General features: G+C 30.7%; 1 protein-coding gene across 1 annotated transcript; it reads right to left on the bottom strand.

Annotated features, from left to right (window-relative positions):
- Positions 1-544: 544 nt before the first annotated feature.
- On the bottom strand, positions 545-15,877 carry LOC134710201 (putative lipid scramblase CLPTM1). Its single transcript, XM_063570437.1, has 14 exons — positions 15,783-15,877; positions 14,823-14,984; positions 13,908-14,066; positions 13,253-13,370; positions 12,743-12,828; positions 11,416-11,533; positions 10,789-10,891; positions 10,193-10,337; positions 9,647-9,740; positions 7,493-7,683; positions 6,659-6,754; positions 3,734-3,869; positions 1,578-1,745; positions 545-953 (listed from the first exon to the last, which is right to left on the bottom strand). Exons 1-14 carry the CDS (start codon positions 15,858-15,860, stop codon positions 676-678), a joined length of 1,932 nt encoding a protein of 643 aa, XP_063426507.1. The 5' UTR covers positions 15,861-15,877; the 3' UTR covers positions 545-675.
- Between the last annotated feature and the right edge of the window lie 28 nt (positions 15,878-15,905).

Raw genomic sequence — 15,905 nt, forward strand, 5'->3', positions numbered from 1 at the left:
AAAGTTCAAACTTCAACTGTAACTTGTCATGATAAAACTATATACCTATTATCAAATTAATATCTTCAAGAATGACAAAAAAAACATGCAGATTTAATATTATTATTTTAGCAAATTTTCTAAGTCAAAGGACCATAACTCTGCACAATATCATCAGACTGATAAAAATTAAAACTTGATCTGTAACTTGTCGTGATAAAACATTACACACAATATCAAATTAATATCTCCATGCATGAAGAAAAAGTGTGGATAACTGATTTGCCAGACTGACAAATGAACAGACGGAGGGATTGCAAACCTAAAGACCCCTTCGTCTTAATTGGTAGGGGACCAATAAAGTCAGGAATATGACAGGTATATTCCATTCATTCTGTTTAACTGATAGAGTCAGGCATTTGATTTTACAAGATTTTGTGGACTTTACCTTTTTTCAATTAATTTCGAATTTCTGTCTTTTTGTCGTTTCTTTCATTTATATCATGTTTTAAACAAAGGGCAGACACAAGAAGTATTTTGATATAATGCAACAAATAAGATCAAATATTTAAAGCATCTTTACTCTACAAAAGGTAACATATATCACAACATCACATATTGCAACAATCCATTCTTGTGTCCTTTTGTTCTCAGGATTTCTGACTACAGTATTAAAATGTTAAAATATCAAATTATTCAATCATTTTTCTTATCGTCTGCTGATTTTGGCAGGTGTGCTTCTCCATTACTGTCCTTCTGTTCTGTTTTCTCTTCTGCTGATTGGCTTGGCTCTTTGACATCTGATTGGCTGGATTCTATGGCTTCTGATGGACTTGATTCTATGGCTTCTGATTGTTCAGGCATGATGTCACCGTTCGGGTCTAACATGTCCTGACTGGTACCAAATTCGTTCACTCTTTTAGGGTCTATACGATAAATGTAACGCTGATACAGGAAAATGAAAAATACAATGTCTGAAAAAGATAAATACTTATAATGAAGGTTTTATCCAACTACATGTACAGCATAAACTGTAACTATAAAAAAACTGACATGTCAGTAAGGATCCTGAGGCATAGAAACTAATAATTCTGTTACAAACAAAGTAATGCTAGTTTATGGAGTATCATTTTTTGAAATTTTTGATACCATTGAAGAATCAATTTTGAATAACATATACCTAAATATTTGTTTTCTTTAAAATCCTAGCAAAAAAATATATTACATACATTGAAACTAAATCCCCCCCCCCCCCCCCCCCCCAACCAAATAAAGATGAATTCTCTGCTCATTATTTGTTTTATATATTTATTAGCCACATCATACCAAGATACTAGAACTATGTGTGAAAGATTCAAAAGTACAAGAAGAAATCAAGATGGGGCAATTTATATATAATGAAACTTGGAAACTGTTTTAGTTATTCAATGGACAAAAAATTGTTATTTCGGGAAAGACTGCATTCTTAATAACAACATTGTAATTTAAAATCAAAGTTCGAATTCATGCAATTCTTTTCAAGTCTCATACAATGAAATGAAAAAAAAACCCTAAAAAATTCTGAATTTTCAGTAACAAAATATCATAAACAAACTTACCGTCCCTAAAACAACCTATACGATAGAGCATGGGCATCTTTATGACAAAAGCAAATATATCATCTATAAATGTGTTGAGAGCTTTGTAGGTCATCATTCTCCACGGAAGATGGGCTACTGATTTCAACTTGTAGTTTATAAATAACTGTGGAGTCATCATTATAAAACCTGAAGAAAAACAATCAGCAATGTGAAAATTATTTATCATAAAATTTGGATCTGATCAAGATATAGTTTAAAGCCAAAAACCAACATTCTGGACCCTAAATATATCATTGACACAGTCTGAGGAACAGTTTTAAAGTAATTTCTCACTATAAGTTCATATACCAGGTAAGTCTCTGTATTAGAATTAAAAATTACAGAATTATCTTGAGAGCATAGGCATAGTTGCAATATTTTTTGGATTTTCAGTTGAAGAAACAATTTTGTTTCTGTTGTTTCTGTTTTTGTTTGAAGACTGTTTGGTCTGCTTACAATTTGTCAAATGATTGTAAAGCTAAGGTACATGCAACTGTATGAATTATTTTGGAAGAACAATATAAAGGATGTTTGCTACTCTGTTTCAAAATAACAAGCTTTTTAAAGACTTATAAATTGATAGTATATAAATAAACTAAAAAAGCAGGAAAAAAAATGAAGGGTCCGTGTGCTTGTTTTCAAGATATAAGCCATTGAAAATTTGGTGGGAAATAATTCTCTCTACTTTTTCATACATTTAACACTGGCACCTTTTTTCTTTCAAAAACAATGATAAAATTACAAGAATTTTATAAGATTTTCAATGATAACATTTTAAACTATATGTAATCAAATTCTGGAAAGAAAAGAAGGGGTAAATGGGCAAATTTTTTTAATGTCACTACATGGATAAAACCAGAGGTTTTCGAATATCATGCAAAAATTCTAAAACAAGTGGAGCGAACATTCTTAATATAAAATTATATTTACAATGAACAAATTATACCTTAATGAAACTGTCTGTGTTTTCTTATAAATGGGATTGAGCATATAATTTGTTTGTGTTTGGTACAGTGTGTTGTTGTCTTTATGGTGCTGGACTGTCAAGTCTACTGACATGCAATTTTTAGACTTATTTCAAAAGAATAATAATCTATATGTATAATTATACAAGTACTTTTTACTCTTACAAATTATGACTTGGATCAATTGTCTCATTGGTACTCATACCACATCTTCCTTTATCTATGTACCTCATTTTTTGTTGTACATTGAACATATATATGTTTATTTTGTTGTCTGTGCTTTATATGTTTATTTCATTGAAATTAAGAATTAACATATGAATATCTACGTTTTATTGTGTATGTAGAAGAACCATGATGACGTTACTTAATACTTAATGTCAAGTGGTAAATAATTAATGCATAATCATTAGTGTTCTCTGTAAGGCATTTAGTTTAGTTTAAACATATTTATTTATAGTGGATTGGGAAACAAGTTTTGCAACTTATATTAATCCCTTTCCACTTTGCGGGTGCGAGTGCTGCCTTGTAGCGGCATTAGCCTACTCTTTTTCGAAATCTACAAGGGTGTCTTTAACGTGCAAGAGATGTGGCTCTCTCTTAACACGGGCCAGCCATTTATCATCCCCGTCCGACGGACTATCATCGTTTCCTCAAGACCATACTCGCAAATGGTGTCAAGGGAGAGCCAAAAATTGAGTTCCTGAAATTTTCATCCCAAACGGGAATCGAACCAGGAACCTTTGTGTTAGTAGTCCGATGCACTAACCACTACACCACGGCTCTCTGTAAGGCATTTAAGCATCAGGGTACCCTGACAAATGATGTAAATTCTTTATTCCTATCCTACTAGAAAGGAATTGTGGTAGTTAATTTCACCATGATGCTTTATTTTTTAGTAATAACAATCTTTTTTGAAAATGTCCTTTTATCCCAGCATGCAATTTGAATTTTCTAGAGAAAGCACTGTATTGATGAGGAATATGTCTTACAGAGACACCAATCCAGTGATAACAATTAGATTTAAAATAAAACTTACAAGTATAAAACCAAAGCTTATATAAATTAATGACCTGTCTAATCTGAACTCAACCTGTTTAAACAAAACCCCTCACAAAATTTCAATTGTTCAAATTAGATAATTTTTATGTTCTTAATATATGTACTTACCAAATGTTAATAAAAATCCATATAACATATTGAGTACCCACGAGTACCAGCCTTTATGCTCTAAATATAATAAGGAATACACAGCATAACCACCTAACAACGGGAATAAAGCCCATGATAAATATTTAAACGCCATCTGAAATAGAAATATAACCATAAACTCGAGGGATATTTCATTAATGATAGATGGCTGTTTAACGTCCAACTACAAATTAAGTGCATATTCAGAACTAGAATGTATTAATGCTATATGAATATTAACCCTGCTTTGTACTTTGTACACTGAGCCAGATTTTCAACATGCTAGTTCAGAAGGTAACAGTTAGCAGGAAAACATTTCACCCTACTTGGACACATTATTCTGACTTCAAGCCGATCAGTCTTTGCTTATTCTCCTTTATGCTAAGCGCTTTGCTGACAAGCATTAAATACTGATTTTAAACATTGTAACTTGTAACATGACAAGTTGTTCTAGTGTGTTAACAAAACAGTTCTCTACTAACACAAATGCCTTTAACTTATACATGTTATAGTCATGTGTACTTAATGTTTTCATACTACCAAGGCCGTACTTTGACCTATAATGCTTTACTTTTTATAAATTGTGACTTGGATGGAGAGTTGTCCCATTGGCACTCATATCACATCTTCTTATAACTACAAAAATACATAATTTAGTTTTATGAAATATTCTTCAAATTATTTATGTAGCTAACTTTTAAGAATATTTGACATTATAAATTTTAATTCCATTCTGTTTAATTCATTCACAAAGAAGGGAACAAAATGTTATTCATATACGTGTATTAAAAAAAGTGTGTCTAAAGCAGGGCTTCCAAAAAATTTCTGAGCCAGCCGGACATTTCATATCTGATCCGAATTTTAATCCCTAAGGCAATTATGGTAATCAGATGGCCATCACATTGACATTAAATTAAAATCGATATTAAACTTTACTTTGATATGAATTTGATGTTCTGACATAAAATGTTAAAATTGACATTGCATCATTCAAAGTGTGCACATCAATGTGCTCATATCTGCATTAGACTCTTTATTTGTGCAAAATGAAGTTGTCTAGAACTTTATTTTCGTTTTTAAAGTCAATTTTTTCAAAACCGGATGTTGACTTGACAATGGTAAAACATGGACCATAAACGGATACGTAAAATCCGTGTACGTTTAGGTGTCATACCACCAATTACTCCCTCAAATTTAGAACGTATGTGAAAGTAGACAAAAAATAGTGCATTTGATGTCATTTTTTACTTAAACTAACCGACAAATTGGCAGAAATGAAACTTTTGGTGAACGAGAAATATATTAAGACCATTTTGAGCTAAAATTTACTTGTTTATGAGTTTGCATTCAAAATTGAGGATTAATGCACTCCATAGTATACTAATTTAAGATTTCCAGAAAACCAGGGGTTATTTTTAGTGGTACTTCTATTCGGAACACCTTTTCTTTTTTATATGATTTTAAACACCTGTTGAAAATTGGCATGCAGAAAGCTGATACATGTAGGATTCAGGATATACCTGGTTTCTATGAAGTTAAACTTAAGGTAAAATATTTAGAAAGCTGTGAAAATTGTAAAATTTGGTTGAACAGATAGGGACTTTTAATTGGTGGTATGACACCTTAACATAGAACTACTGAGCGAAGAAGCTCTTTCCATGTTATTTCTTCAACAAAACACTTGAAATGAACATTAGATACAGGCATTAATGATAGTTTTATCATTTTTGAAGAAATGTAGGATGCATAATTGAATTTCCCACCTGTGCACATTCGCACACGTGTTCTTGTTCATACAACGTAGTTCTGACGATTTTTCATTTAAAACCTTTTAAAATGATTTATCAAATCATGTTTATAAATGTATTTATTATATATTTTAAATCAATTAGATACAAGCTGCTGAAATGTACGAAAATAATTGGGAATGGACCAATTAATTTATACAATGTCCGGTACTGAAAATAGTTTACCGGTCACCTGAACAGGTAGTTTTCAGCTGTCCAACAACTAATTAGCCTTGATTAAAATTAGAAAGTACTAAAGTAGGGGTTGTTTTGATAGTAATTATTCATCATGTCACTTTTATGACTGGAAATGTATGGCTGTTAAAGGCAAAATGTTGGGTCAAAAAGATCATGAATTTATATGTTAAAATGACCGAAAAAGCCTTTGAAACTAAAAAGTATATGACCGTTTCATGCTTTGCCCAGCCGGTCTTTTACCGGACATTATACAAATGACCGGAATATATGACCGTTTTGGAAGTCTTGGTCTAAAGCGCTTTTTTTTTTACTGTTACCAGGACTGAATGCTTGAAACCCAAAATTTTTAAATCCAAAAATTTCTAAATACTCGAGGATCTATATGACCAAAATGGATATTAAAGGAAATGCAAGAACCATACAATCAAAGGTCAACTTCGCCAGTGGGAGTTGAAACCTTAATAATTAGTTAATCTATAATTTCTAAATTTATTATAGGGAAAAGCCTATGAGAAAGAGGGACTACCAATAATCTGAAATGATCTTACGGCTAATCTATTGTTATCTATTGTTATCTATTGTTATCTATTGTTCTCTATTGTTCTCTCTATTGTTCTCTATTGTTCTCTATTGTTATCTATTGTTATCTATTGTTATCTATTGTTATCTATTTTCTATTGTTATCTATTGTAATCTATTGTAATCTATTGTTATCTATTGTTATCTATTGTTATCTAGTGTAATCTAGTGTTTTCTATTGTTATCTATTGTTATCTATTGTTATCTATTGTAATCTATTGTTATCTATTGTAATCTATTGTTATCTATAGTTATCTATTGTAATTTATTGTTATCTATTGTTATCTATTGTTATCTATTGTTATCTATTGTTATCTAACCAGTAAACCAGTTATCTTACCATATCATATTTTTTTGTATGAGATTGTGTATAAGTAGATTTATCTTCAAAAGTGGGTCTTGGTATTAATCCAAATAATAGATTTTCACGATCAAGCTGAAAATAGAATAAACAATACAAATACAGAAAAGAAAAAAAAATCTTCTAAACAGGAGAACATTAATCTTTTGGATCATAATGGGAAAGAAAAGAAATTTATAATTCCTCAAAAATGTTTAAATTGGAAATGGAAGTACTTCATCCTATATAATTTGATAGATTGAAAATACAAAAATATATTAAAGCACTTTAATCAGATTAAATTTACATTAGAAGTAAAAGAGAAAAAAATAGTTAGGAAATTTATAGCAACAAAGTATAGAGAAAATGTTATCTATTTGATCACGTTTGCTTTTTACTCAATCTTGAAATTCTGACTTTCAGAAAAAGAGATTTCCAAAAATGATTTCATATGTACTACTTGGAGACAGCATGATGATTTTCTATATTTTCCAGATTTTGAAAATGCCATCATTACAATACAGTAATAAGTGCCAGGAATCAAACAGTTCTTACCTTTAACTCTAATAATTTACAGGAAGAATTCACTGTCTATGAATAATATCAATTAATATGGCATGTGTAAGAAACATTTTAAATGTCTAATATCAACTTAAACACTTTCATATGTTCATGACGGACAGATACTGAGAAAGAAAGAACACATTTTTTTTTAAATGTTAACTTAATCTTCATAGGCCTGATCATTAGTAGCATTGACTGTTCATTTGCCAAAATTGATTGCCATATGAAAACAAAACGGAGACCTTCATGTTTGTTTCCATAGTAACCTACCTTTATTGTTATAACTTTCTGTATTTTCCAGATTTCTATAATAAGACCGATGAAGATACTGATGCGAACCATCATATTGGTTTCGTTATCCTGGACATATAATACAACAATGATTGATTGGAAGACGTTGAAAAAGACTGATCTGACCGATAGACCCTCTAATGATTTTCTGTTCCTCCAAAACTGGATATCTGAAAAGGAAGAAAGATGTCTTTAAATTTTCAACTTTTTTTTTGTTACAGTTCATTAGAAATTATTGCTCACATTCATTATTTCCATTTTTGGAAAATTGACAAAAATGTGAGACAATTTTTAAGATTCAAGAAAATCTGTATACAAATTATGTTTCAGATACCTGATGTGAGTCACATTATCAAAACCTCACAATAATTTCTAAATTTACAGTACTCTTTTATGTTTTTGTGATTATATCTTAATATTAAGAAAAATTTGAAATGAAATTTTACAATAGTATTTAAATTATAAATGTATAGATGTTAAATAAAGGCCATAATTATATAATAACATTTAACATGCCAGCCATTCATAATCAAAAACAACTTTCAATACATTGTGCTAATCATTTTTTGTACATTGTGTTAATTTTTGTTTTGTTGATCACACCAACTTAACTGGTATTTATCACTTTTATTTTCAGATTCACTATGTAACATGTTTTCTATTGTGATGAAAATGCTTTTAAGGTCAAGGAACAGTAAATGGGCTATGTCACAGATTTTGCTAAAAATTTGTATGCAACCTTGGCTCGTTGAACTACAACTGAAAATCGAAAAAATAATACATTTATCTCTTTTATTATCTGAAAAATTGCAGATTGATTTCTTTTAATATGGGTGAATATTTGTATAGAAAGCACATAAAATCGGCGAAAACCTTTTAAAATTTGTCTTAAAATCGCCAAATCTCTAATTCTACTCAGGGCTGTTCCAGAAAATACTATGTCCCCCCCAGGGAAGGCAATTTTTTTAAATATTATGTGGGTGGTTGTATTTGAAATACCAAAATGCAAAGGGAGTGCTGTTCTAATTAAATTTTATTTCTGTGGGTGGTGGGGGTTAAAAAAAAGTGCCGTCCCTGGGGGGGACATAGTATTTTCTGGAACAGCCCTCCATAGATTTTTCTTAAAAAACTGTATATTGTTGACACATAAATTTCTGTTTTAATGATATAAAATAATCATAGGGTCACCGACTTCGTTTTTTGTCTAATAATCAATTTGTTACCTTGTTGGTAGTGAAAAACGTCAAAAATCAACGTTTTACGGCCTGAAACGCGATAACGTTACGATTATTTCGACGTTTTGTTGGATTTTTTCACAAAGAACGCAACTTTGAATGATAAATACCGTAAAAACGAAGTCGGTGACCCTATCTTTATTTTGCATCATTAAAACGGAAATTTATGTATCAACAACATATAGTTTTTTAAGAAAAATCTATGGAGTAGAATTAGAGATTTGGCGATTTTAAGAAAATTTTTAGAAGGGTTTTCGCTGATTTTATGTGCTTTCTATTCAAATGTTCACCCATTTAGTAAGAATTCAATCAGTAATATTTCAAATGATAATTGAGATAAATGCATTATTTTTTCGATTTTCATTTGAAGTTCATCGAGTCAGAGTTGTATGCCAAATTTTACTGAAATCTGTGACATAGCCCATTTACTGTAACTTGACCTTAAATACTATTGTTCCAAGCTTTTGTGATTAGTAATTTTATCTTCCTTGTTTCAATTTGTCAGCTCACCTTCCAGGTGAAACATCCTCTTTGTGTTTTTTTTTATTATGTGATAATCTAGGACTGTATTTTTGATTTTTTTGATTATCTTGTTTAAAAAATAATAAATGATTTATACCATTGTATACCAGGTATGTGATCATATTGGCAAAACAATTTGTGATATTGTGATTACTTGGATACCCCATGGGGGGCTTCAAAGCAGACCTCGTTTCTTTCCATCTCAAGCTAAATATCAATCAGTTGTATGTTCTTGGTGATTATATTTTTTTAAAATTTTTAACAACTATATCTATGACAAAAATTTTTGTTGCCTTTTGTTGACATAGCAACTTTACATCCAAAGTACCTTTCAAAATTTAAAGTAAACTTTTAAAAGTAACATTTTGATCCTTACCATTCTTAAAAGCCAGGAATTCAAACACACTGTGAACAATGGACACAATGATGGTCATAGCCAACAAATAAGGATTAGTCTCTATAATGGCAGTCTGGAAGAAAAAGTAAAATAAATATCCTCTGAAATCTAATAAGCTGATAAAATAAGAAAAAATAAAATAGGTGTGTTTCCTGAAGAACGGTCCAAAAATTACAGTTGGGTAGGTTCCGATTTTTTTTAAATATCTTTTTTTGCCCCATTGATTTCATCATAAAGTTCTTTTAACCTTTGTTCTAAAGTTTTCTAATGTGAAAGCACCATTTAGTTTGTATATGGGGTTTGTGGTTGCATTTCATCAACCCAAATGCCTCAACACCATAGGTAAAAAGACTGCAATTTGCAAAAACACTTTTACAAATAATAACTAGCCACAGACAATATTTGCTATAGGAAGAGTTTTTTCTGAATTAACATTCAATTCAAATTTGTATTATCAGTAAAACAGTACTGTTGTTACCATGTTAGGTATCAAATACAATCTATCCATTTAAACCTAACTCTCACCTTTAAGGAGTCTTGATCATTATCAGAGTCTTCCATGAAATCTGCTCCTAACATGGAGTACCACTTACTCCTCATGTTCTGTGCAGCATACATCTGCCATCTTAGCAGAGAGATTGGAGAATAGGACAAGGTCAAGTTCAACTTCCTGAAGAAAAAAATATTTACATTAAATAATTGAAGTTATACATTTACAAATCAAACTCGCAAACATATTCATCAACAATTGATAATGTCTGTATTATAAAATAATACATTGGACAAGGGGAGTATACTTTGGGTGTGTGTCAAACATTTTTCTGAACAGTGAAAAAGTATAGAGGAATTCAAATTTTTTGCTGAAGGTGGTTTAGTTACTCTATTTTTAAAGTTCCTTCCCTTGGTTCAATCAATGAATGAATGTATAAATGATAAACAATCTTTGGCTTTCAAACATTATTTTTACAGCAAAACAAGAGACCTGGAAAGAATACTATCATTCAAAATGAATTATATTTGGTATGCCACAAACTAATCAGTCAATTTGTGTTTGAATTTCAATGATGATTGAACTGAGTGACCAGATAAATTAAGGGGAGATGACTCATTCAATAACTTACTTGACTGTATCATTCAATGGTTGATACTCTGTGTTTAAATTCCAGTAGTCATTGAAATATATGACAGGATAGTAGAATTCTCCACCAGGAACAAATTCAACGTCTGTTTAATAAAAATGTAAATAACAATAAATGTCAATTATTTAATCATCTAATCCTTGACTCAATAAATCTATATAATCTAAATTTGTTTATCAACTGAATTCTAATACTTTGTGAGAAGTGTTACAATGTTATATTGCAATTTATCACCAAGTTTAGCATATATTTTAAACAATTATTTGTATTAAAAAAATGAGCCTGTAATACAGTGGTAATCATTTGTTGGCGTTCCATATTTGTTTTTTGTTCATTGTTCTGTACATATTTCAGGCTGTTAGCTTGCTTGTTTGAACTGTTTTACATTGGTCATTTAAAGAACTTAATAGCTGACTGTAGTATTGGCTTTGAAATGCTCATTTTTGAAAATTGTATGGTGACCATTAGAAGTTAATTCTTTTCATTTTGTCTCTGGTGGAAGGTTGTCTCATATACCATATTTTTTTTTTTTATGTCTAGTGATGCAGTAGAATAATAAGCCAAGGATGCCAGGCTATCTACAGTTGAGGGTCTTGTGGGTCAACTTACATTCATCCAGAGGTGCTGGTAGACTTCCTCTTGCCCATGGTGTGTGATCATCCATCATGTTTATAGTTAAGTTAGGGTGCCAGTGGGATAAAATCTCAAAGGAAGACATGTTCTCTTTCTGGAATGCAAAAAAATAAACAAATTTGAACATGCATGATTGCTAATGATTATGATGATGAATGCTTAGTTACTGCATAAATAAAAGGGCTACTGTGGATAAATTATTATTCATGGGATACCAAATTTCATAGATTTTAAGGGTACAAATTTTGATTTTCAACGAATTACACACTTTCTATGAAGTTGTATGCAGGCATTGGCAAAACCCCAAAATCAAATATCTATGGAAATGCAAGTTTTTCTAAATCAACAATTGTTGGTAAAAAAATAAATGAATCCGGAGTAAAAAGTATAAGTTTGAGTACACCTTGCTAAAAAAAAATATACCTGCATTCAGACCTCAAGTTTTAAGTGTGCTAGCTAACAAAGTTGCAGTCAAAAAGGAGACATGCCTCCATACCTGTACACACTGGTCAGAATTTGGGCTAACAAATTGTTTAATTATTTTGAATAAAGCAAAATTTTTTTTTAATCAAGTCAAAACTTATAAAAACATTTTCAATAAGCTTAAGCTTGGTGTAGCTTTAGTTATATGCATTAACTTTTACTTATTTTTTTACAAATAATCTTAAGCATTTATTTTCTTCATTTTTGCAAACTATACAGTTCTTCCGAAACATTTACCATAAAGACTTTTTCTTCACACTTATAGCATACACTAATGATAAAACTACCTTGACCAAAAACATTAACCTGAAGCAGGACAGATGGACGAACAAGCCGACAGACCAACAGACTAAAACACTTAATGCCCCTCTACTATCGTAGGTGGGGCTATCACAGAAGGGGCATAAAACCATGTTGTCAATTTTTTTTTCAATAGGTTTATAAATATAGATTTTGACACTGCAACAAGTGTGTTACTATATTTCTCCACTGAAGACACTTAAAGTTGAATATTCAAAGCATGTGGGCTTGCAAAGGTTTTTAAATAATGCAGATTTATCGTTATATATGGGTTATGGTGGTGGAGTCTGTTTCGCTAATGATTTTTATCCTTCCTTTTCAAAGATATACAGAAAGTTGTGTTCTTTTATTTGTGATGTCATCAGGCATGGTTGCCTTTATTCATAATGTCGCAGTAGGATATTTGGAAATCAAGAAAATTTGACTTCATAAATGAGTTTTAACAAATCATTTCCCAAGTTCAGCTTTTTCCTACAAATGGAAAGAAGCACTAAATTAGAGAATCTACAGTTTGGTTTACCTTTATGAGATCTGGGTGAACGTCTGTTTCACCTGTCAACAAGTTTACAGTATTCTGAAATTTTCTCTTTTTAAACTTGTTCAATCCTAAAATTAAAAATTATTAAACCATATTTCTTGGGAAACAAAGACTTCAGCTATGACATATCTCCAAATTGTATGGAATTACTTGCAGAATAATGTTGTGTGTAAATAGACTATGCATACATAAAATAAAACAATAGAAAAATTCTCAATCATTTTGACGAACATTTAGTAAAACTATTAAAAATTATTGACTAACTTTCAGTATTATGTACTGCAAATAATTTACTGTCAGATCTTTACTGTTTTGTGTTTTCTTGACTCAAGAAAGTATCAAACTCTCAAAATCTGTTTTCCTTAGTGGTCCTTCCTTGTTTCGGTCCTTTGCAAAATGTAGTTCAAAACATTCTGCCCACCATTTTCACCAACTCTGTTGACTTACTTTCTGTATTATTTTGACTAAATTTTTAGTATTGCATTGACTTACTTTTTGTATTATACACTGTATACCTCTTCAGATATTTTAATTTATCTTTAGGATTCGGAGATTTCCCTTCTTTTACAAAATATACATGTAGGTATATAGAACCATTGTTCTGGACGCTCTGAAATAAAGTAATTCAGTCAAAAGATAAAATAACCAAAAGCATTACAACAATGTTAAAATGCATCTTCAAATCCGCTCATAATTACATTTTCTTCAAAGTTAGGTCTGCAAGTGTACTGTGTGTCCATTATCCTTAAGTAATATTTTTTAATTGGGAGTATTTTGATGTTTGTAAATTGTAACTTGTTTGTCTGTGTTTGGTCTTGTGGGTTTGTTAGTTGGAACCCTATCAACAAAACACCTCTAAAATAGTTGACCCAGATCGATAAATGTTGTCTGTCAGCAAAAATTATTCAGTCATTTGACCATCACCTAGGGATAGAGCTTTGAAATAGGTGCCAAACAGTAAGGTATTGATAGTAAAGTAACTTAATACAAAACATCATTGATCTTTTAAATTAGCTCTTATCAAACTGACTAAAACAGAAAACTTAATAATTGTTGACCATTTACAAAAGCTAGAAAAGCAACACATCAATGTTTTACTTTCTGCAACTTTCGCCTCAGGCCTCACAAAAATTGTCTTTTTCCTTACCTCTGGTGTATCTATCTCCATAGATTTTTCATAAGATCCATCTCCATTCGGTCCACTGGTCCAATCACCATACATCAGACCTGTCTTTTTCCAAACTAACGCATTTTCATTGTCAAAGTCTGAGAAGGCTTCTTGTTCAGATAAGTACATATATAAGTCCTGGAATGATCAGATATCTAATTATATATTTGTGTCTTTTAAACCATTATAAATAAAACATATTAACAAAGAGACAAAATGGGTACCTGTTCATTGTAACTGTTTTAATTTGTCAAAATGATAATGCCATTAATGGATGATGCTCATGCTTGTACAATTTTTTAATAAATATATATTTTTTGTTCATTTCCAAAATTTTCAGTTTAAATGTGTTAATGTAATGTTTCAGTTCTTTCCATTACTGTAAAGCCAATAAGAACACATCATTGTCAATGTAATGTCAGTTTATGTGACTGTCATAAAAGTGAGAGGTTTAGCTAGCTATTGAACAAGGTTTAATTCACCATTTTCTACATAAGAAAATGCTTGTACCAAGTCAGGAATATGACAGAACTTTTTCTTATCCATTCGTATGATGTGCTTGAGCTTTGGATTTTACCATCTTCTTAGGGACTTTCCGATTAAGAGTATTTTTAGATATTTATGTTAGTATCGTTTTCAAAATGGTTTTCATTGATCTTCTTGGCAACTTACTTTTTCAAAGCTGAATTAAGTATACTTTATTGCATTTTATGTACATGTGAAGCCTGTACATGTGCAAGCTAGTTATATTGCATTACTGATTTGCTCAAGATCTGTTTCCCAGAGTATTTTCTCGACAAGAATATTTTGAGATTTATATATAAAAATATTTTTTGATTTATATATAAACACTCTAATGTGCATTTTAAATGTTTTTTCGTTATTTATATTTACCATCTGCAAGTTCTTTGGAAATAGATTCTGTGAGTATTGTTTCTCAGGTTGTCCTTCTGTTCCTGTTGTAGGAGTTGATCCCCTTCGGAAAAAACTACTTATCATATAAATAAATAGCATTCGTACTACTAATGTCTTCAAAGTCCCAAAGAAACCAGGTCTCTGTTGAAAATATATAAAGATAATTAGTCATCATCATTTACATATTGGTATACACATAATATAAAATCAAAATTTACAACAAATTAGAATGACTTGAAGTTGTAAGTATGATTACATGTAGCTTAGTTTTAAATGTTTAAATCATTTACTAACTATGTATTAACACATATTTCCAAAAAGAAAATAGAAGTACATGTAGCCCTCCACTCATGAACTTTGGGATTTTTTTTTATTTGTATTGAATATTAATTTTAAATTCTCATCTGTTTAAAATGCATGGTTATTAATAGTGCTTATTTTTGGTTTCGTTTTACACACATTTTTTGTCTACTAGAACTGTACACAATTGTTCCCTGCATGATTTGAGTTGAATATTCATTGTGATAACTTTTTAACAAGATTACATCTGTTTGGCTCTTGTAAGGCCCGGATATCTTTCTCAGACCCGCCCCCCTTTTTTCACCAAAAAAAAATGAAAAACTATTTTTTTGTAATCTTGAAATTATCATGTATGCTGACCATCATGTCATTATAAAAGGCATTATGCTATACCTTCTGAAAAAAGAAGGACCAATTAACTAGTTAGAAAAAATACTCTGTTCAGGTTAAAATAAATAATTTCTGGAAAGGTCGAAAGGGAAGCTTGACGTATCAAACGTCCACATTTATAATCATCAGATTCAGCTGTGTGTTGTTTTGTCTTTCGATCAGAATCATCGTTATTTACACAAATTCAAAACATAAAGTAATATTGGGGGAAAGTAAATTAACATATACACTTATTTCAAAGTTAATTACCGCTTGGTCAGCCGCTGGTGCGGCATTTTGGACTTCATTGCTGTTGGCTGCTGATGCGACGGGCACGTTGTCGGCCATTTTCTCTAAAACATAATAATTAATCTCTAAACCTATTACGAAACA

This window comes from Mytilus trossulus, chromosome 3 (genome assembly GCF_036588685.1).
Source record: "Mytilus trossulus isolate FHL-02 chromosome 3, PNRI_Mtr1.1.1.hap1, whole genome shotgun sequence".
NCBI classification, from domain to species: domain Eukaryota; kingdom Metazoa; phylum Mollusca; class Bivalvia; order Mytilida; family Mytilidae; genus Mytilus; species Mytilus trossulus.

What these genes read in the sequence shown, in the direction of transcription:
- LOC134710201 (XM_063570437.1), bottom strand. Translation starts at nt 15,860, where the DNA reads ATGGCCGACAACGTGCCCGTCGCATCAGCAGCCAACAGCAATGAAGTC. An exon ending in ATTCCTGGCTTTTAAGAATG is followed by an intron (nt 7,684 to 9,646) that starts GTAAGGATCAAA and finishes CTTCCTTTTCAG; the next exon opens with ATATCCAGTTTTGGAGGAAC. An exon ending in AGAAAGTTATAACAATAAAG is followed by an intron (nt 6,755 to 7,492) that starts GTAGGTTACTAT and finishes TTCTATTTTCAG; the next exon opens with CTTGATCGTGAAAATCTATT.